A 24,191-nucleotide genomic window follows, 5' to 3' on the forward strand; every position below is an offset into this window, starting at 1 on the left:
GGCCAAATCATCCTAATCTCTCATTCTAAGCCTGTTTGTCCTCCTGTTAAGGAGTTTACAATCCCATCATTTTGCTCACTATAAGAATGTATGAAACAATATTCTGAAGAAATGATGTTTAAGGCACCAGCATAAAACTACTGATCAGCTATTGTCTGGATGATGAACTGTTCTCAGCAAAGCAGTGGCACTGGAGCTAGACGTTATGTCACAACACGCAGTCAACCAAAGCTACTTCCATTCGCGTGTCGAACACGACTACAGCCATCACAGAAAGCAATTACACGTGTGTCTTTATTTGTGTGTACTCAGTGGTCTTAGTTTAAAAGAAGACTCCTGTGTTTGCAATTTAATCAATTTGAGTACTTTTCTGAAGAAGGAAAAAAAAAAGACAAAAAACTGCTCGATTTGCTTCAGAAATTATTTTGGAGAAAAAAATAAACTAGCAAAATTAAGGATTTTTGGCTGCAGCAGTCATCAAAAAAATACAACAATAATTCTAATAAGAATAACTCCTGAAGAGCCTCATTATATGTTATGGTAATGACAAGTTAATGGTTTAAAAAATCCGTAAAGATTTATACAACCCCAGGCTGAAACGAGATATATATATATTATATATATTAGATATATATATATTAAATATATATATTTCTTTCTTTCTTTCTTTCTTTCTTTCTTTCCTGGAAATTAGATAGATACATTATAGGCTTTCCTACACAAATATATTTCTACCTTTTTGACTAACATTTGAAAATCCAGTGTTTTAATCAGATTTCACATTAAAAGGTTAAACCACATTGGATTAATTATAATGTGACTTCTGATCACAGCTGTTCATACCAGAGCTAATTTAGTTTTCAGCTATCACACCAGTAGTCTGAATATTTGTGCAATCCCTTATGTGCTATGATACCATAATCATGACATTTCATTTCCAGGTAAAAATGTGTTCAACAAGGAATCCCAAGCACATGTTAAGGTACTTTACCTCTATATATAAAATAAGAAGAAAACATTTTGCATTTGTTGATTTTAAGAAATAAAAATTAAAACTGAAAGACCCTGATAAACTCGATGTCTAAAGGGATCTTCAATTTATGGACATTCATTTGCATTTACATTTATTATGTAATAAATATTAAAAAATTATATTAACAGAGCTATAACATGCACACTGATGCTCATTCAAACCTAGAAAGAATCTGACTGGTGTATAAAACTGGTGTATATAGAAGAGACCCACACAAGATTGAGCCTGGAGCTGTGAAGCAGCAACTCTACCCTATAGAATCATCTGGAACTGTGTTGGAGATCTCATCAGTGAACAGAAATGTGAATGCTGTTCAGAATATATCCATAAAAAACCAAGCTCATGAGAGGATATTAATTCTGAGATTAATATCCAAGTGGCTAGTCAGTGAACCTAAAACGTGTGCAAGCTAGTTGACAAGTTCCTTACTGGGTTTGTCACAATTTTCATATTTTCTTCTTAAAATTGTCTCAGCCTTCAGATCCTGTAGCTTTAACTAAGTTCAAAGTGTCCAAGTGTCACATCTTTTTCTAGATTTCAAGGTATTTACCTCTTTATTTGAAGAACCATAGAAGACCCTAGAAAGACCTTAAAAGACTCCTTATTTATAGTCTTCCCCAAACAAAGAGCGCATTCACCAGTTCTGAGGACTGAGAGATAGACATAGGCTCATTTCACACTTAAATTAAACCATAGAACTAGACAGCTGTTTACCCCTTATCCGAACTTCTCGGGTCACGGGGAGCCTGTGCCTATCTCAGGCGTCATCGTGCATCAAGGCAGGATACACCCTGGACGGAGTGCCAACCCATCGCAGGGCGCACACACACACTCTCAAACTATGAACAATATTCCAGAGGGTGCCAATCAACCTACCATGCATGTCTTTGGACCTGGGGAGGAAACCGGAGTACCTGGAGGAAACCCCCGATGCACGGGAGAACATGCAAACTCCACACACACAAGGCGGAGGTGGGAAAATTTCCCTGAGCCAATTTCAGAAACCGAGTGGAGTTTGATAGCAGGCTATTCTGACAAATCAAGCTCATTTCTTTTAAATAAGATTTCCTCTCCCTGAAATGTGGTCCAGAATTGTGTTGGGAAATGCAGGACATATTAACATCAGGGACATTTCAGTAGTCTTCACTTCTGAATAAGAATTTCCCAGCCACCTCTTGAGAAGCCAACCATGTGAGCGTCTAGAGCTTTACCAGCTCCAGTTGGACTGTTCTTCTTGAAGTTTTCGGACATACTATGAGGAGATGCTAACTCTATGCGGTCTTTGAAGACAGTGTCAGACTGTATATTTTCACACCTCCAGTGTCACCCAAATGAGAATGGGTTCCCCTTTGAGTCTGGCTCCTCTCAAGCTTTCTTCCTTTACCATCCAAGGGAGTTTTTCCTTGCAACAGTCACCTGAATCACCTCAAGCTTGCTCACTGGGGATAAATACAAACACATTCAAATAATCTAATATTAATCTTGATTTTTTTTATTACATTAATCTTTATGTTAACCTTCTGTTTTATGTTTATATTCTGTAAAGCTGCTTTGAGACAATGTCAATTGTTTAAAGAGCTATACAAATAAATTTGAATTGAATTGCATTGAATTGAATTGGTGCAAAATTAGGTACGGTGACCCATACTCAGAATTGGTTCTCTGCATTTAACCCATCCAAAGTGCACACACACAGCAGTGAACACACACACACACACACCATGAACACACACCCGGAGCAGTGCTCTATATATATGTATATGTGTGTGTGTGTGTGTGTGTGTATATATATATATATATATATATTAAAATATACAGTTAGTGTGGCTTATAGGATATTGTGTCCAAAATGTCAGTTACTAGATATTTATTTCAGGTTTATATAACCTATATGAAAGCAATATTGCACTCCTGTGTTATACAGAATATGTGCACTGCTGTGATTACCTACTGCACTTTGGGCTCGTACCTAAAACCAAATAACAGACATGCTAATATTCAGTATAACCATGCTCTTTCTAGTGAATTGTTGCTTTACATGTCTCTCACCCTTTATATATAATATATAAGTGACATGACATACGGCTAAGTATGGTGACCCATACTCAGATTTCGTTCTCTGCATTTGACCCATCCAAAGTGCACACACACAGCAGTGAACACACACCCCGGGCAGTGGCCAGCCATTTATGCTGCAGCGCCCGGGGAACAGTTGGGGGTTCGGTGCCTTGCTCAAGGGCACCTCAGTCGTGGCCGGCCCGAGACTCGAACCCACAACCTTAGGATTACGAGTCAGACTCTCTAACCATTAGGCCACAACTTGCCTTAGACTGGAGAAAAGTAATTGTAATATACAGTTAGAAAAGCACCAGATAATACAGAGAATCTTATCAATACCTTCCTTTTCTCATTAACCATCATCAGTTCCCTAGATCAAAAACCTCTCAGAATCTTTAGTAGCCATACAAAACTAAAACAACTTCTTGACACCCATTCCACTCAGTGACTTCTGTGGTTGCTTGCTCGTGCCAATTACAATGTAGTCAGACTTCTTTCATGAAGCATTCATTCTAAAGCAAACAAAGGGATATGGTAGACTAGTGGTTAAGGTGTTGGACTACTGACTGGAAGGTCATGAGTTAAAATCCCAGGTCCACTAAGCTGGGCCGCTGAGTAAAACCCTCAGTTGTATAAACTGCAAGTCACTCTAGATTAAGGGTGTCTGCTAAATGCCAGAAATGTAAAATTTGCCATCTTATGAGGTAGATACCCCTGACCCCAAGCTGGCAGAATTCCATGCCCTGACAGGAGTGTGTGTACATTGACACAGAATAAGTCATTATTAAGGGATCTAGAATCCTTAAAAGGATACATTAACCTTAAAAACTCATAGCTGTACACCTCAATACCAGAGTAGCAGTGCTTTCTCACAGATCCATGGGGCTCCATCAGGTTCTTCACTATCCTCCCACCTTCATAAAACATGCGACTAAGTGGAAAGCTTATTATAAATTGTCTTTAAGTGTGAATGTTTGTCTGCACAGGGCTTGTGTAGGACTCACCACGACCCTGCCCACGATAAAGCAGCTACAATAGCTGAATGAAACCAACGAGACAGATTTGTACTTTCCCCTATGAACCCTGCTTGGGTTTAATGAGGGTCAGGGATCATTAACACACATATTTAATAAACTAATTTCAGCAGCTACAGTAAACGGCGTACATTAAACCGATAACATTCAACTCAACAGAGTAAACCATTATTCACATAAAACAGAATAACAAACGAGTCCGTGAGAAAATGGGGGCTGTTTTTATTGTTGTTGACGTTGACATTGACGTGACGTCACATCCTGTTTGTGCTCTGGCGAGGAGCTGAAGGCCTGAAGTCAAAAAAAAAAAAACTCCAAAGTAGATTCAGAAACTAAATCTCGGCGAAAACGGTTTGGGGGACTGCGAGCTGCGGTGAGTGGGAAATAATACTAAACAGTGTTGACGCTTTATTTGAACAAAAACACAGCGCCGAGAATCCGTTGTGAGTTTTGATGAGCGCACCTACATTAGCATTTAGCAGCCTTCAGCTAACACACACGCCGTTAGAAGGGAAGCAGACTCAGCTAAACCAGCAGCTGGACTAGCATTAGCATTAGCATCAGCGCGGATTAATACGAGAGAACAACAGACGTAAATTTTAAGTCATAGCGAAGCCTGATTTATTTCCCTGCACGTGTATAAGGTTCTTAAACTAATCCAATGGCCTCAGTTTAACGAGTGTAAACACGGGACACTTTCTAGCATGTTAACTGAGCTGACTAACTCACAGCTAGCCTAGCATGCTAACTCTCCTTGTTTTTACCAGACAGTTTTAATGTGTGGTGCACGTTAGCGAATGTACGACTTAAAACGAGAAGAATTCTTGCTTTGTTATGTATTTAACAAACCCGGAGTCGAAATTACACCCCAATGTCTTGTTAGCTTAATTAGCTTAGCTCGCACTTTCCTGGGTGCACATTAACGCTACCTGAAAAGATTTGTGGAACGTTTCATTTCCATTTCACAGTGAATGTTTGTTTATTTAAACCTGGACTTATAGTTCTGTCATTTGTACAGACTTCTTGTACTTCAGCTGTGTTTGGTAGTTTTGTAGACTACAGAGTTATGGCAATGCAATGCATCAGTGAAGTCGATAAACAGTTCATCGAAATCGTGTTGAACAGGAACACTTTAGTTATTGTTTAGGTTTCTATCATTTGTACAACTTTTAGATATCTGATGCAACGAATAAACACAAATGGGGTCAAATATATTACTCTCCAACACATTTTCTAAACGTATTAATAAAAAAAGTTCTAATATTTCTAGCAACTCAATTTGTATATGTTAGATATGTTAGCAGTGTGTGTGTGTGTGTGTGTGTGTGTATATATATATATATATATATATATATATATATATATATATATATATATATATATATAGTGTGTGTAAACTAATATAAACTAATTGTATGTATCTGAAGATGTGAGAAGTGAGTCATGTAACACAGGCCCATGAAAACATTTGTGTTTCTGGCACCGACCTCACATTAGTATGCAGTGGTTTGTCAGGAGGGTCTAATGGACCTGCTGTCTGACCCCAGACTCACAGCAGACTCGAGACAGGAGTCAGTTCCGTTTACACTGCACTAAATGCATGGAGTTTTCTTCATTTTTAGATAGAAAACCAACCAAATGTACCAGCAAAGGAGTGAAACAAGGGGTCACTTGAATTACAAACAGGGTCGCAAGAGAACATAATCTTTTTTCTTTTTCTTTTTTTTATTTTAAATTATTTTTTTATCTTTTAATTATTTTACAAATGAATATTAGAAATATTTGTGGAAGTTGTGTGCAAATATTTTGAAATGTTATTGGGATTCATATTGAGACAAGCCATGATAATATTTTAGATTTGTCTTTTTGACTATCGTTACATGCTGCACACGTGTTAAGCAAAATAATAATATACAGATTTCTCTTCATATACTGCAGTGAAGAAAATGATCATTGGGTGTAAAACCTATTACAGTTATTGATTGAAATGTAAGTCCCATGTCATTTCCAAACCTACTGTAAGGTCTGTTTTGAATACCAGTCTATTGGATTTTTTAAAATAGTAAATACTATTGAATGTAAGGCCAGAGTTTCAGTCTATTGTTACGATTTTCTGACTAATGACGACAATCATGATGACAGTGGAATGATTTCAGTCGAGATGGAGCTTGTCTGCATGCTTAAAAGCAATGTGTGATTAACCTGATTATATATTTCACAATTTGACTTGGAATACTGGCCTGGAAAATTTGGGCACCAACATGGCATGTAGTGAATACCATGTTAATATGTAAATAAGAAAATTTGTACATGCATGCTTCAGTTATAAACCAGGCTGCTTTCTGCTGCGCACAATCATTCTACTACAAAGTGGATTGTTTTGTAATAACAAGCATTACAAGCAAAATCCTTTGGTTTTTATACACTTACATTGCATATGCTTATGTTATTGACAAACACTTAATTGTTAAAGTGGTAAATTGTAAAATGTGGGTTGATAAGGACTTGCAGAAAATGAATAATGCTCATTTGTATTTTTTTGGCCAGAACCTCTGGGTTATGTGGTCAGATGACTTTGGGCCAGCTGTATGAGTGCACCCAAGCTCAGTAGATACATATGAGAGAGTGAATAAATGGCATAATCATCCTGTTTAGTTTTGAGCATAACTTCTCACTTTTTAAACACGTGTCTGTAAATCTACATATTGCACAGTGTTAACATTGTTGAAGAAAGTGTGATTGTGTTTGAGATTGAGTTTCTGCCATCCTACTTGCATTCAAGTAAACTTGTCCACCAGGGGGAAGCAAATGGTCAAATTCAAGTTATTTTACACTGAGATTTGCTACTTAATACTATGCCATCTAATAGAAGGGTACTGGTGATTTAGGACAAAGTTGATCATTGGACAATTTTCTGTTCATTTTTGCTCTGATAGTGGAAACGGCCCCAAGTAAGCCATGCAATGACTGATTTAAACCTTCCTACACTTTATGGCTTTTCACCTAACCAAAATGGCTTGGTAGTGTCCGACTGTAAAACAGACCATCACAGAAAAGACCACTGTAGTGAAGGGTAAATACATGACACTGAGAAACTAGCGGAGACTGGATGTCGAAGACCAAATATTACTGCAATGCTGCAAAAGATAACATTTCCTGCTTATGCGTAGAATGATAAACCTGTCGTTTTTTCACTGATGCAAAAGCGTGACAGAAGCCATAAGTTAAACCGGTTGCATGCTGTATTTATCCGGTCATTGTTGTTGACACCACAAATATGCAAATAAGTCTGCTAATCCAGGGTTTATGGATGTACAGTGTACAAATTTGTACGATTATTCAAACTTTGGATCGGGCTCATTCATGCTAATGGGCTCTCCTCAGTCGTTTTGACCTTAATAGGTGAAACTATTATTTTATTCTCCATTATTTCTGGCTGGAATATGGTGGTATGCGAATTCAAGAGGTGAAGACAACATATTAAATCGACGGTCCACAAGAGGGCTCAACAAATAAATACAAACCAGACAACACCCAGTTATATAAAATCCTTTAAATGTAGTCAATATTTCATCACATCTCTTTTAATGAGTCCATTTTACACTGACTAAAATGGCATTGAATATTCATCAACTGCATTTTAGTTTAGGATAAGCTAAGAAAGAACTGAACCCAATATTTATGTATTATTTAAACATGTATCGTGAGAAACACGTGAAAACCTGGTCTGAAACTGGCTACACTCTTGTTATACATGTACACTCATTGATATTCTTGCAAGTTTGTATGTGGCAGCACATAGAACTGTCTGATGAAATTTGGCACACTGTTAAGGGTCTAAGGAACATTCTCAATAAATTTGGGTCAAGTGTTGCCAACGCTCTAGCGCCACCGTCTGCTCCCATTTGCCCCTAATTTGGAAGTATGTGTATGGTCATAGCTTTTGAACTTTGTCCAAAGTTAAAAAGCCAGACATTTTTGGATTGCCCCAAGAAATTTGATGAAAAATAGTATGTAAGGCTGTATTTCTTTTGTGCATTGACAAAAACAGCCAACATCTTCAGGATCACAGCCTGAGGCTATACATCTCATTCAAGACAGCAACATCTACCTGCTAAATGTGTTTACCTCAACTTCCATTTTTGCAAGTCCTCCTCAATTCCTTGTCTTATTTTCAGCAAATCTGGCTCACATCATTTACAAACCTGACCAAAAGCAATCAAAGGAACTGTTTTCCTGTACAGTATGTGAGAGTATCTCAGCAGTGCATCTATGTAACATTGAGAAACTTGATCAGTATCTCAGGCTAGCTTTTTTGATGGCTCCTCCCTTGTCATTTAAAAATTTAAGCTAAATGTGTAGTTCTTTTTTTTTTTTTTTTTTTAATGAGTCTATGCAGGTGCAGTATGCTAAAGCAAACACACTATTGTATTTAAATTCAGGTGCACTTCCTGTCAATCTTGGATTTTGTCAAAAACAGTTTAAAAAAATGTGATTATTCCAAGTGGCTTTGTGTAATGGGCCAACTAATCTGACTGTAGGCTTTATCTCAGCAACCACTTTGAGCAGAAAAACTAAACATGGTATGCAACTTAGTGTGGCCTGAGGCTATGCAGCAAATTGTGACAGTGCCTCCTACTGGTAGAAAGCTACAGTATCATTGTAGAAGTGCTGATTTTTTTTATCGTCCTATCAATCTTCACTAAGGTCTGTGTGCTAGGCCCTGAAAATGCTGCTTGCTGATTATTAGCATATTATCCATGGCCAAGAAAAATGGCTGTTCTTGGGTGTGATGCTATTCACTTGAGCTCTGTGTTATCTGGATTTCTCATGTCTTTGGGTTGCTTCTTGGTGGTTAAACAAGTTTGTTGAATTTCCTTGAATTTTCTTTCCTTCGTGTATTTTGCCAAAAGTTTTTGTCAATGCTAGCAGTTCCATGTTTTCAGCCATGTCACCAATCAACATTAGAAGGACACACAATCTAAGGAACAAGAGCAGGAAGTTCATTACTAGCTATTTTTTGTGTCTGATGGGGAGAAAAGTAAGCAAGCTAGAAACCTTGATCACTGAGCCATGTTGAATTTGATTTCTTTTTAGCACAAAATGTGACACTATTTGGTCTTAATGTGCTAGGTATTAATCTTTCAACACTGTGTGTGTCTTAAATGGTGAGTAGTGTGTTGGTAACTCGAGATGTTTAATGCTCGGTGTTCACGGTGGTTGGGAACTGTTCCAGGAAACTCAGTGAGGCACAACTGTTGCAGATTTATCTTCTAGAAGAATCATTAGTTATGTAATTTTTGTTATTTCTGATTTGTTGCATGTAATGACCGTGTGTTTCTTTTGTCTTTCAGGTGCTTTCTGTGTGCGTGTGTGTGTATGTGTGTGTGTGTGTGTGTGCGTGTGTGTATATGAATGAGTGCTTTCCTGGTTGTGATCACTCCTCTCTCTCTGGCCTGCTGATCCTCTGACACCTTCACCCTCAGCTGCACACACACACTGACACACACACTGAGACGCACACAAACACAGCATGAATGAGGTTAGCGTGGTCAGAGAAGGCTGGCTCCACAAGAGAGGTGAGTAAAATTGCTGTCTTCACTAACTCACTGTGACCCTGGGTTTCTCGACATGTACATAATGTGTAGCACAGTGGAGTTGAGGATGAGGATGTTAATATAGTGTTCTGTGGGATGACTCATAAAGTAGAGAAGCATTATTCTTTGTCATATATTATGTTTCTAAATATGTCTGTCTTACCCACTACCTGTGTCTCCCACATAGGTGAATACATAAAGACTTGGAGGCCACGGTATTTTATCCTGAAAAGTGATGGGACATTTATTGGTTATAAGGAGAAACCTGATTTGCCTGAGCCAAGCCTGCCCCCCCTCAACAACTTTTCTGTAGCAGGTGTGTGCATGTTGCTGTGTAAAGGAGCAGATGTGTGTATATATGTGTGTATATATATAAATGTTTGTGTATATATATGTGTGTATATGTATGTGTGTATATATGTGTTTTTTGTGTATTTTTGCTAGCATTCTTTTATTGTACAGCACTTTAGTCAGTCCTATGGCTGTTTTAAATGTGCTATATAAATAAAGTTAACTTGAACTTGTGTGTGTGTGTATCACGTTCAGTAGTATAAGGCATGTGTGTTTTGATCTATTGTAAGGACCTGCTGTTGAGTATGTGTTTTTTTTTTTTTTTTAGAATGCCAGTTAATGAAGACGGAGCGGCCACGTCCCAATACCTTCGTTATTCGCTGCCTTCAGTGGACAACAGTTATCGAAAGAACGTTCCACGTCGACAGTAATGCTGAGAGGTAGGTTACAGAGTCAGCAGCGACCCGTGAGTGATCCTGATGAAACCTTAAAATAGCCTGTGGTCAGGATGGTGCACATTAGGGGTGATAAAACTGTGTGTTTGCATTGTATAACAGCTTTTACATTAAATCTCTTGCATTGTCTATATTTATCACCGTGTCATTTTAATATGACAGACGGTTTTCTCTTCTTCTGAGGCTTAGATGTAAGCAATTTTTTTCATGCCTTAAATGTGCGTGCACACACGCACACACACCCACAAACTTATCAATGGTAGATGGTGTAGCCGTCTTGGAGTAAAGTCCTAGGCCACATAAACAGTACAAGTAGATGGAAATGTCTTCTGAAAAAAGATTACTGTCTTATCATTCATCTCAACTAACTCGACCGTATGGCACATGGACAAAGCACTTGTTGGCTTCATTTTAAGAGTCTCCCACAGATGGTAAGCGCGTGATTATTAACATGAAGTGAAACAAATAGTGGCAAAAGAATCTTGTTTTGTAAATCTATCATATCAATGAATGCACTAAATAAATAATAAGTAAAGCAGTTAAAGTCTGTCAGAGGACAAAGGGAAGCTAAACACACATAACCTTTCTTGTAGAGTTAATGTAGATAACTTTACATCTTATTTTATTCAACAGTATAATGTCACATTTGTAACCTGATCTCACAGGCTGTGGGCAATTCAAAATATTAAGATCAGTGTATTATGCTCCTACTTTTGAGCATTCAGCTATATCTGATCGCTATCAAGATTTCTCATTATAAATGGTTGTGCATTCATAAAACTCCGAACCGGTCTTCTCATCCTCTCAGGGAGGAATGGATCCGGGCGATCCAGGCTGTAGCAAATGGGCTGAAGACACGAGAGGAGGAGGAGCCAATGGACATTAACTTCAGCTCATCAGGAGACAGCAGCATGGAGACAGCCATGGCAAAATCACGCAGCAAAGTGGTCAGTTTCACACATTCACCAGGGAAATGAGTGCTTTTGAGAATGAACATTCTCACATTTATATCATCTGTTTGTGTGCTGTAGACGATGAGTGATTTTGACTACTTGAAGCTGCTGGGCAAGGGCACTTTTGGAAAAGTAATCCTGGTCAGAGAGAAAGCAACAGGTGTGCATTATGCCATGAAGATCCTGAGAAAGGAGGTCATCATCGCTAAGGTAAAATTTGTCTACGCTCACACAGAATTGTCACAAAACCAAAGTTCTGCTCTCTGTACTCATATCCTGTTAATGTAAAATGTTTTGGGCTATAAAAATTGTCTTTATTACATAATATTCCTGAGATGTTCTGAGCTGCTTGGACTGACCTTTAACAGCAATCTACAATCAGTGTGTCCAGGGTATCGGCTGGAATATTGTAAATGTAATACAATAGCTGAGATAAAGCATCGAATATTATTCAATCTATTCAATTCTGTCTACAATATTTGGTTCATACTGACTTATGGGAATGGTCAAAAGTGCCTTGTATAAAAACTATTTACGTAAAGCAGGCAATTCAGACCGTTATCTGCTCTATCGATTTGAAATCACTTGATGAACTCAAGGTTGAGGATATTGTCCTGGGTTTACGAATAAGCATTTTGAGCTGAAGAGCTGTTTTCTTAGTTTTCAGTAAGTTGTTTGTAAGTCAGAAATCAAAATAATGAGCTTTAGTTGAATACAGTGTCATCTGTTTGTGCTGAACACTTGATATTTTAGCCATGGTGTAAAAATTAATTTTTTAAATTAAGACAAAAAAAATGTGCATATTAAAAGGTACAATAATGCATCATTGCGTCTCTTTTAGCTTATGTGCTGTTTGTGCTCATTTAGCAAGATGATGTAGTAGCAATGCTTGGGCACTACGTCTTGTTCAGGCAGACGTTGTTCAGGCAGACGTTGTTCAGGCAGACGTTGTTCAGGCAGACGTTGTTCAGGCAGACGTTGTTCAGGCAGACGTTGTTCAGGCAGACGTTGTTCAGGCAGACGTTGTTCAGGCAGACGTTGTTCAGGCAGACGTTGTTCAGGCAGACGTTGTTCAGCACCGACTGGCTGATGGTTGCAGAAGTCGAGCTGTTTTTGATAGGTGTTGCTCCTTCTCTGGTATTATTCTCAAAACAGTCTAATACTTCACATAACACTACTCATGCAAGGCCAGTTACATCTGCTGTACATAAATTAGTCTGGCTTCAGTTTTGGTGACGTTTGAGGTGAAAATTAGCCACCAAATTCTTTGAGTGCCTTTGATTTAATATCTGATTAATTTCCTGTATTTAATATCTAAAACAAATAAATAAAACAATGTTCCACAATCACTGTTCTATGTACATAGATTGTCCATATCAAAAGTTATTAATAGGAAATTGACTCTAATATTAACCTATTCATCTTCCATATTTTCCAGTAGCATGGAAACAGACCTCTTATATTTTAAGTTATGTTCTTTGTTTAATGCTCAAGCCTTTAGGAAACATAGTTCTGTCATGTCATATGCTGTGCGTTTCAGGATGAGGTGGCTCACACGGTCACGGAGAGCAGAGTGCTGCAGAACACCAGACACCCTTTCCTTACGGTGAGACTGTCTCTATATACACGCTGCCTGGCGGAGAACCACCAGTGTTACGATTAACTCACAAGTGTGACTGTGTTATGATCTGGTGTTTGTGTTTTTGTGCTCAGACACTAAAGTATGCGTTCCAAACACACGACCGACTTTGCTTTGTCATGGAGTATGCTAATGGAGGCGAGGTACTTAACACCCACCCACTGAACATTATGCAAACATCTTAATGCCACACACCATACAACTGACCCTCTCTTTGTCCCTGTTTGTTTCCAGCTGTTTTTCCACTTGTCCCGTGAACGTGTTTTCACGGAAGAACGAGCACAGTTTTATGGAGCTGAAATTGTTTCTGCGCTTGAGTATCTGCACTCACGAGATGTTGTCTACCGAGACCTGAAGGTCACACACACACACACACACACACACACTCTAACCTTTGTTGGATTTATACTTGTTATGGCCCATGTTGCCCACAATGTAAAATCTTATGAAAGCCACAGAGTACATGTTGCAGTCTTAAATTGTATTTTAGATTCAATGTGTTGAATGGACTACGAGATGCAAACTTTTTCCTCTCTGACAATTGGCGTCAAAGTTATGGTGCATTTGCAATAGCTTGGTTCAATGTATTTGCATTGCAACTCCATCTTGTTGTGTTTCGGCAGCAGCGTTGGTTAACGTGATTCACTGATGTCAAGATTTATTGTAAAATCATAACATTCTGCTGGCATTTGATGTTATTGGGCACTGTTAATGTAGAGTTTAGGACCATATTTGTCCCAGAAAGATGTTAATCAGCTGCCTGTATGTGTTACAGCTGGAGAATCTAATGCTGGATAAAGATGGACACATTAAGATCACAGATTTTGGTTTGTGTAAGGAGGGAATTACCAATGAAGCCACCATGAAGACCTTCTGTGGAACTCCAGAGTACCTTGCACCTGAGGTGTGTGTGTGTGTGTGTGTGTGTATAAATATATATCTGTGCACACACACATGTATGCAGCGGAGTGTACCTCGCTCCTGGTGTTCATGCACACATGGCTAATCTCTTTCTACTGCAGCTTATCTCTTTCGGTCTCTCACTTTCTGTCCTTATCCATGCACAGGTACTAGAGGATAATGATTACGGACGGGCAGTAGACTGGTGGGGTTTGGGTGTGGTCATGTATGAAATGATGTGCGGTCGACTGCCATTCTATAATCAGGACCACGAGCGACTGTTTGAGCTTATCCTCATGGAGGAGATCAGATTTCCCCGGAACCTGTCACCTGATGCCAAGAGCTTGCTTGCTGGCCTGCTCAAGAAAGACCCTAAACAAAGGTCAGGCAGAAACACTACTTTTAGACAGCTTAAGATATTACAACTATTAAATCTTTAATATCTGAAATCTATTGGGTGTGTTTCTGAAACGTGTAGCCTAAACGTGAGTCAGTATTATCAGTGACCCTGTTTTTTTTTTCTTGATTCATGAAGGTTGGGAGGAAGTTCTGAAGATGCCAAAGAAGTGATGGCTCACAAGTTTTTCTCCTCCATTAACTGGCAGGATGTACTGCAGAAAAAGGTGAGGGGTAACAGAGAGAAAAGCACAACAGGAAACAAGTGGAGTGATTAGCTCTATTTGACAATGTACTGATGCATAAGAATGCTTAACACCTTCCTCTTCCACAGACACTGGCTTTTAATTTCTTCAGGGGATTTAGACTTTGAATGAAAGGATTTAAGGATTTGTTTAGGGGTAAGCTACTAGTTGCTTGAAGACAACAGTAACAGAACATATGTAGATATTTGCAGACCTGTCAGGTTGATTTTAGCAGATTATTGAACCGGTTAAACTGGTTACCAGCAAATGATGGTTAACAGGTTTCTTTATGTTAAAATCACATCAAAAGTCCAAACAAGTCACTGCTTGTACCTCATTCAAGTCTAATCACAAGTTTGTGTGCGCATTGTGTCGTCGTCGCAAGCTTTGTGTCTATTTGGTTCACAGCTGCTACAGAATGGAATAAAAACCATATAAGTAGGATGCTGGTAATAACACAGAGGTGAGAGCGACCACTCGTTACTTTTCTACCTCCCTCTGCCAGAGTCACGTATGGTGAAGTTCAACGTTGCACTCTTTACAGCTCATTAAGACAATAGTGATGTACGCCTAATGTGTGTGTAAATGTGGCAGACTGGAAAACCCAACAAAATCTGTTTCATACTTGAACATACATGAAACTGTTTTTTACATCAATATTTTTTTTTTTACCAATAACATCCTTTTAAGCGAGTGTGAGTGCATTTAAGCGAGTGCATCGGGTTCATATAAGACAGTGTCTGTGTCAGCATGAGGTGGTATATAAATAGCACGGACTATGACCAAGGTAAATACTAGAGAATGGTGGAAATGGTAATATTTGATGTTCCGGAGCTTTAGGTTGGGTGTGCACGAGCATGTGGCAGGACCAATGCATGCACAATTTCACCAGACGCTGTTTCCCCAAGGAATGTGATGTACAAGAAAACATGATGAGGCTACATTTTTCCATTGCGCTATGGGCCATTTGTGATATTCAGGTTGCCATTGTAGTCACTTTTAGGGTGGACAGAAATCAACATGGACACACTAACTGCTCTCGCCTGTCTGTTTTGACACTTTCATAGCTTATACTCAGAATTCGTTCTCTGCATTTGACCCATCCAAAGTGCACACACACAGCAGTGAACACACACCCGGAGCAGTGGGCAGCCATTTATGCTGCGGCGCCCGGGGAGCAGTTGGGGGGTTCGGTGCCTTGCTCAAGGGCACCTCAGTCGTGGCCGGCCCAAGACTCGAACCCACAACCTTAGGATTAGGAGTCAGACTCTCTAACCATTAGGCCACGACTTGCCCATGAACTGCTATGAACTTTTTCAGTAAATTGTGCTACAGAAGCACTACTGTGGGATGGAACCAGAAGGGCTAGCCTTGACACAAACACACATACGTTCACACACAAGGGGCAATTATTTGTAGTCAGTCAACCTGCCAGCATGTTTTGGGAAGGTGGTGTGAGCTCAGAGGAATCCCACACAAACAGTGGAAGAAGATATCTAAATAATGTCATTAAAGACGTGTTTAGTGATGCTGATCAGACTGTACTACTATAAAGAGCCACTGTTCATAATTTGTCATTGTCGCGATTTGTTCTCACAGACACATTTTCTGTCTATCATTTTAGCTCACCCCCCCCTTTAAGCCTCAGGTGACATCAGAGACTGATACTCGCTATTTTGATGAGGAGTTCACTTTGCAGACCATCACTGTCACACCACCTGACCAGTGTAAGTATAACAATTATAACGTGTGCTTGTGTTGTCTTGCTCAAATCTAGTGCACATTATCTCACTTGATGCTTACAGTTTGGGTCTTAGTAGTTTTCCTCAGTATACAGAGCAGTCTAAACTGCTCACCGATTTGCAGGGTATGATGAGAAAACTCTCCACTTCTATAGATGATCTCAAGATTTGGCTGCCAATATGAACTTAGTAATGTATCACAGGAGTGCAATTGTTTTCACACATCACTATGCACTATGTTTTTACATTGAGATGGTACACGTACTTGACATACGTCTACCATTAGAAACACTTTTTTTCAGTTGCACTGAAAATGCAAAAGTGTGAATTGTTGAGGAAACCACCAAAAGCATGAAAGTGTGCCTGCAGCATTCAGAGTAACCGAAATCAATTTTGCTGCTCCTTATATTGTGCATTTCCTTTAAGCAAATAATGCACTCTATAGAATCTTTAACACCCTTGATTACCTGACCTTAACTCAGAGCAGAGCAACAAAAAGTCTTTCTCTGTTTCCCTTGTCCATGCACCCAAACAGCTGTTCTAGCAAAATGTGCAGTGTTCATATTAACAAAATAAAACCTGTATATTTCAGCTGCTTTGCTAAACGAGAACTCCGTACAATCCATTAATCCCCACAGCAGTGTATATGTACATGTAGTTTATTTAATTTCCACTTTAGATTTAGAATGAGCTTATTTTCCGGAGGTTATTTCACCCACTTTCACATTTCTTTCAATTAATAAAAAGCCAGAGATAAAGTTCATCTACATGAACTTGTCATAAAATTAAATTGGATAAGGTGGCTGTACAATTCACTCCATTTATGCAAATAAGCAAATCTTTTTTTTTTTTTTGTATAGCGTGTCATCTTCCAGCGTATTAATTTATTGGGTATTTCTTAATAATAGAGATATTTTAGGATGAAGGCTGTTTAAGTGGAACGTGTTTGTGTTTATTAATCCTTGTTTTATTGCATATGTTTCTCTGTGCAGATGATAGCTTGGATGTGGAGGACCCAGAGGCGCGAACACACTTCCCTCAGTTCTCTTACTCTGCCAGTGTACGGGAGTGAAGGAGACACCCACACATACATATACACACTCACCAGCAAACCAGATATCATTGCAACACACACCTACACTCACACACTGTCTCACCAGCAACCTGGACACCATGCTAACACCCATTCGTACACACACTGTTACCAGCAAACTGGAAACCGTTTACACACACACACACACACACACACACACACACACACACACACACACACACACACACACAAAACCTGTCACCAGCAAATCAAACACCACTTACTGCAATCAGCAGTCTGTTGATTAGTGGAGGCCTCATTAAGCTGTGCCTGATCCAGATTGGTCCTCCAGGCTGTCTGTTACACTACACACACACACACTCTTCACACCTATAAATAAAGTGAGTCAAAGACTCATTGTGTTGAACACCTCAGAAACAGCATATACTGTATACACACACATTTTCTTGTATGCACGTTTTAAAAAGAAGTATAACTTCAGATTGTTACAGTTTTTAATACAGGAAAAAAAATGCACGCAAGAAGCCATCCTGCAGTGCAAGTGCCCTTTTTATGCATTCAGCTGTTACTGTGGTGACTGCTGATAGAGACAAAGTGTGTGTGTCTGTGTGTGTGTGGGGGGTTGGTTTTGTGCGAATGGTGATGTGTGTATGTTCTGAATGTACATCTTTAAGTGTGTTTGTGTTGATTTGAATCTGTACAGGACCCATAATGTAGGGGGGAGGGGGAGGGGTGGGACTGGGATTGCATATATGTACACACACACACACACACGGATGCAGTAGATGTGTAAAGGGAAAATAACAGTTACAGCTCTGTGGATAAGTGTGTGTGGAGTGTGTCCACTTTCTGTACCTGTAAGGCTGTGTCATCACTGTGTAGCCCAGGGGTCTGCTACAGAGGGCAGAATTCCAAACAGTTCAAGCACTGGGAAGATGTAGTCTTAGGTTCATCGCTTAGAGACACCAGTGTCGTCACTTGGCAGGTGTCGCAGCGGAATCACTAAACTGTGCTGTGTAGGACTCTGCAGAACTCCACACAGCTCTACGTGACCGCACCCCAAATGCAGCCGGCCTCCTGCTGTAAAACACCCAAGTCACTCAGCTGTACAATTCTGCAGGCTTTGATGTAAAGAGAATTTTATTAAATGAGAATTTGAAATGTCTCTCTCTCTCTCTCTCTCTCTCTCTCTCTCTTTCTCTCTCTTTCTCTCTCTCTCTAATGCTGGTTAATGATCTCAGTTAGGATGAGAGCTGATGGGAGCAATTGAGGGAATGAGGTGGAGTGAGTTTTATGTATTTTTTTTTTGTTTTGTTTTTTTTTGTTTTCCTTTTCTGTTTGTTTCCTGAACAGATCAGACATTTGACATTTTTGCTTTTGTTCCTTAAATCATCCTGATGAGCTCAATATAAATATAATCTATTCCACAAGCTATCTGCTCTCATGTCCTTTGTTAGATACTGTAACTGTAACTGTGTCTGTGTGCGCGCGTCATCTGCAAATGATGTAATATGACATGCAGAGCTCCACCAGGACCAGGAGTCGACAAGACCACCACTGACCAGGAATAATGCACTGCACTACTGTCTTGAAGTATTTAGAAATGCTTCAGAGGTGTCGCAAACTGTTAGGAGGCTCTGCACACATGGTGATTAGTCAGCGTTTACTTAGTCAGCCTTTTTTTAAAAATTTTATTTCTAAATTGTTTATTGGAGCATTTACACAGTAAATTTGGCATTCATGAAAATCCTTTGTTTAAAAAAAAAAAAAGTACATCTAGCGTCTGCTCCTAGCATAAGAAGACTAACTATTGACTGATCTAAACCATGAGTGATCAGCTTCAAACCTGTACTTTTATATGCAGATTTTATATATTACACTGTCAAATTTAAATCACATTTTTAAATTTATATATATATTGAAACTTGTTCTAATTCCAGATAATTAAAATCACTCAAGAAGTGCCACTGTATAAATAAAGCATGAGCTGCAATAGCTCAAGTCGTTTCCGTTTGTCTTTCAATTCTGTGAAATATTAGACATAGATGCAAGTGCCCTTTTATACTTTGCAATAGTTTGTCCTGGATGAGCTGATCTTAAATGGGCAGCTCTATGTACAGGTGTGAACCGAGTTCAGTGTGTCAGATTGTGATCCTTTCACTGAAACAATTTTCAGAGCTGGTTTAGGTTGCATATGAGCTTGTTACATCTGTAGTGTGCACAACAAGAAGATTCACATAATCAACTATTTCCCTAGCTTGAAAATATAAAATAATGGAGAAAATGTCTGGACTTAAGTGCTGAAAATAAGAGTAATAAGAAATATTAAAAAAAAAAAAAAAGTTAATAGAAAAACAGTCATTCTACAATAGCAGAGTTGAGAGCAGCTTCATTAGTAATCACCTGTTTATTTGCTTCATTAGCAGAAAGTTCTCATTTCTTTCTAAAAACAAATGCAGCAGGAGACTGAAGCAATAAACATGTGCTACCACCTTCCTTCAGCACAGAAGATTCATTAAATCCAATTATAAGTGATCACTGAAGATGTGTTTAAAAAATTAGGCGTTTATGGCTGTGTGTTTCGGCTGTACACTTATGATCAGATCACCTCAGAGAAATGGTAACACCAGAAGTGACCAATCAATGCATATGCAATGTGCTGTATTCTGTCTGTTCGGGCTGAAGAACTGTTTTTAATTGAACCCCCTCTCAGATGATGTTCTGACTCAATTGTACTCTTTTTACATGCAAGTTTTGAAGTGTTTAGATGCACCATGTGTAGAATTTACTGATTTAAGATGAGAGAATATTGTTTACAGTGTGTATGTCCTAAGGTTTAGAATTACAGGACAGTTTTAAAGTGCTTTAGTGTTTGACTGAAATACTTAAACCATTAGTCAAAACCATGGGCATTAAAACTGATGCTCATGATGACAATTTATACAATTGAGCAATGGTTAAGGGCCTTGCTCATGGGCCCAGAATTTGAACTCGTGACCTTCCGATCAGTAGTCCAACACCTAAACCACTAGGCTACCATAGCCCCATTTCAACTATATATACAGTGTTGCTTGAAAGTTTGTGAATCCATTTTCCCTATAGTTCTGCATAAATATGACCATCATTTTCACACGTCCTAAAAGTAAACAAAGTGAACACAAACAAATAAGCCAAAAATATTATACTCTTTCCTTTAATTATTGAGAAATGTATCCATCATTACATATCTTTGAATTGCAAAAGTATGTGAACCTTTGCTTTCAGTATCTGTTGTGAGCTCTTGTGCAGCAATAACTGTAAGTAAAGTTTCCACTAACTTTTGATCAGTCCTGAACAACAGCTAAGAAGAACTTTATTCCATTCCTCAGTACAGAAGAGCTTAAACACTCAGAATCTGATTCAGATAGTCCACTGGCTTGTCCACATGATTGTTAGCAAACTTCATGGACAGCAGTGTTCTTTTTGGAGAGTAGTGGCTTTCTCCTTGCAACTCTGCCTTGCACACCAAGGTTGTTCTGTGTTCACCTGTTGGCAAACTAATAACATTAGCCAAAGTAAAAGAGGCCTTTAGATGCTTAGATGTTACCCTGGGCTACTTTCTGAACCAACAGGCTATTGTCTCAATATGTCTTGCTTTTGGAGTGATCATTGTTGGTTGACCACATCTGGGAATGTACCAATGGTCTAAATTTCGTCCATTTGTATAGAATCTATATGACTATGAGTCCAAACTCTTAACAGAGGATTTTGTAACCTTTTCCTGCCTGATGAGCAACACTCACTCACTCACTCACTCATTTTCTACCGCTTATCCGAACTACCTCGAGTCACAGGGAGCCTGTGCCTATCTCAGGCATCATCAGGCATCAAGACAGGATACACCCTGGACGGAGTGCCAACCCATCGCAGGGCACACACACACACACACACACACACACACTCTCATTCACTCACACACTACGGACAATTTTCCAGAGATGCCAATCAACCCACCATGCATGTCTTTGATGAGCAACAATTACTCTTTTTCTGACATCCTTAGAAATGTCCTTTTTTTTTGTGCAATATTTCTCTTCCAACACACGTCATGAACATCGTTCATTCATTTTCTACCGCTTATCTGAACAATCTTCGGGTCACGGGGAGCCAACCCATCGCAAGGCACACACACACACACACACACACACACACACACACACACACACACACACACACACACACACACACACACACACACACACACACACACACACACACACACACACACACACACACACACACACACACACACACACACACACACACACACACACACACACACACACACACTACGGACAATTTTCCAAAGATGCCAATCAACCTACCATGCATGTCTTTGGACCGGGGGAGGAAACCGGAGTACCTGGAGGAAACCCCCGAGGTACGGGGAGAACATGCAAACTCCACACACACAAGGTGGAGGCGGGAATCGAACCCCCAACCCTGGAGGTGTGAGGCAAACGTGCAAACCACTAAGCCACCGTGCCCCCCATCATGAACATCAGACTTTGATATATATCTGTACTTTAAATAAAATAGGACTCTCATGGAGACCTTGATTGTCATTTCATTGACTGAAAACAGATGGATCTAATTTGACCTTGAAATTAAGCACTAAACCTAGAGGTTAACATACTTTCGCCTCACACAGATATATAATATTGGAACATTTTTCTGAATAAAAAAATTACCAAGTATAATATATTTGTCTGATCTGTTTGACTGGGTTTGCTTTGTCTGCTTTTGGGACTTGTGTGAAATCTGTTAATGTTTATATATATATATATATATATATATATATATATATATATATATATATATATAAATTATATATATATATATATATATATTCAATTTATATATATTATATTTTATATATATTCAATTTATATATATTCAATTTGTAAAGCGCTTTTTGCAATTGACATTGTCTCAAAGCAGCTTTACAGAACATAAAAATAGAACAAAAGGTTAATATAAAGAATAATATTAAGATTAAAAGAATACAAATTTCAAGATTAATATTAGATAGATTTAGTTCACAGTGTGTATGTATTTATCCTCAATGAGCAAGTCTGAGGTGACTCAGGCAGCAGTGGCAAGGAAAAACTCCCTTAGATGGTAAAGGAAGAAACCTTGAGAGGAACCAGACTCAAAGGGGAACCCATCTTCATATGGGTGACACTGGAGGATGTGGTTATAAATATACAGTCTAACAAATGTTGTATTGATGCAAAGGATCACATGGAGTTCACATCTCCTCTTTAGTATCGCAGAGTCTGACTGGAGCTGGAACATCTCTAGATGTCTCAGGATTCTCTGAGTCAGCCTCATCTCATTCTCCAAGACTATGGTGCTGCACAAAATGACATAAAGCTACACAGAACAACACAGAGCTACAGACTTTAAGTAAGTCCTAACCACATAAAGTGCATCTTGGGCAAACTAGTGCAAACAGACAATACAAAAGATAGCACCAACCAGTGTGCATACTGTATATTATACAGTACATTGTGCAAAAGCTGAAGATTGTAAACAAAGAGTATCCGTGCTTTATATATGTGCTTGCTACACAAGTGGCTACACAAGTGGCTCGGGACAGTTTGGACCTTGCTGTTCTTAAGGCCGTCTAGTCCTCTGCTCTTGTGAGCTTACCATACCAAATATGGTAAACCATATCTTTATGGACCTCAGTTTGTGCACGGGGCATTGATGCTGGAACAGGTTAAATCCAGTGAAGGCAATTTTTAAAAGTACAGCATACAAGCACATTCTAGTCAACTGTGTTTTTTCAACTTTGTGTAACGATTTTGAGACGGTGTGATGGTCAGATGTACAAATACCTATTGACCATACTGTGTATATGTATATTCTTTTCTTCTATGCAGCATTTTTGCTTCGATGCATCCATTCCTCAAAGGTCATAATTGTTTAGAGGAAATGAACTGCACATGAAACTGACAATGTATGTTTTTTATGTAAAACTATAAGTAATAAATAAATAATAAGATCATTTGACCTGATATTTTGATTTCCTGATATTGTTTTTGTTGCTGCTATAATGTTGTGTTCATTCCAGTATTTCTGCACATGCAATATTGTTGAACATACAGTATTTACACTGGCCGGCACTGTTTCTGTTTATTGTCTTTTGTGTATTGTCTTGTAATTTTTTGTTTGCACTGTCTTTTTTCCTGCACTGTCTTGTCTGTCGTGTCTGTCTTGTCCTGGACTGTTTGTACCAGGTTGCACAGACTAACTCACTAGCGTGTGTTATGTAGCACCATGGTCCTGGAGAAACGTCTCAACTGCAACAGCTATATATGGTTGAAATGACAATAAAAGCTTCTTGACTTGACTTGACTTGATATACTAATATATATATATATATATATATATATATATATATATATATATATATATATATATATATATATATATTATCATTATATAGGGGAGACCGGGGTTGGTTGTCACAATTTTTACTCATGCATGAATTGCTCATCTTCAAAAAATCTTTCAGCAGTAAATCCTACAGAAAATGAAAACTTGGGGTCTTGGCTTCAAATGTGTATACTTTTTACTTTTAGAATGTATTGTAACATGAAGTAATTAACCATCAAAGACACTCTGACACAATGTGAGAAATAACCACATTACGGGGTTGGTTGTCACAAGGTATGGGGTTTTGTTGTCCCTATAGAGGTTCAATAGGATTTCAGTGATAAATTGGGATCTAAAAAGATAATGTGTAA

At 38.7% G+C, this 24,191-nt stretch overlaps 1 protein-coding gene across 1 annotated transcript; it reads left to right on the forward strand.

Moving 5' to 3' along the window:
- Positions 1 to 4,342: 4,342 nt before the first annotated feature.
- akt2 (v-akt murine thymoma viral oncogene homolog 2) lies at positions 4,343 to 18,831 on the forward strand. The gene is made up of 14 exons (XM_027132629.2): positions 4,343 to 4,498; positions 9,480 to 9,704; positions 9,910 to 10,038; positions 10,342 to 10,453; positions 11,277 to 11,415; positions 11,500 to 11,631; positions 12,962 to 13,027; positions 13,135 to 13,203; positions 13,295 to 13,417; positions 13,836 to 13,964; positions 14,128 to 14,342; positions 14,496 to 14,583; positions 16,226 to 16,328; positions 17,336 to 18,831. The coding sequence occupies exons 2-14, from the start codon at positions 9,659 to 9,661 to the stop codon at positions 17,413 to 17,415; spliced, it is 1,431 nt and encodes a 476-aa protein (XP_026988430.1). The 5' UTR covers positions 4,343 to 4,498; positions 9,480 to 9,658; the 3' UTR covers positions 17,416 to 18,831.
- The last annotated feature ends 5,360 nt before the right edge of the window (positions 18,832 to 24,191 follow it).

This window comes from Tachysurus fulvidraco, chromosome 13 (genome assembly GCF_022655615.1).
Source record: "Tachysurus fulvidraco isolate hzauxx_2018 chromosome 13, HZAU_PFXX_2.0, whole genome shotgun sequence".
In the NCBI taxonomy this organism is placed as follows: Eukaryota; Metazoa; Chordata; class Actinopteri; order Siluriformes; family Bagridae; genus Tachysurus; species Tachysurus fulvidraco.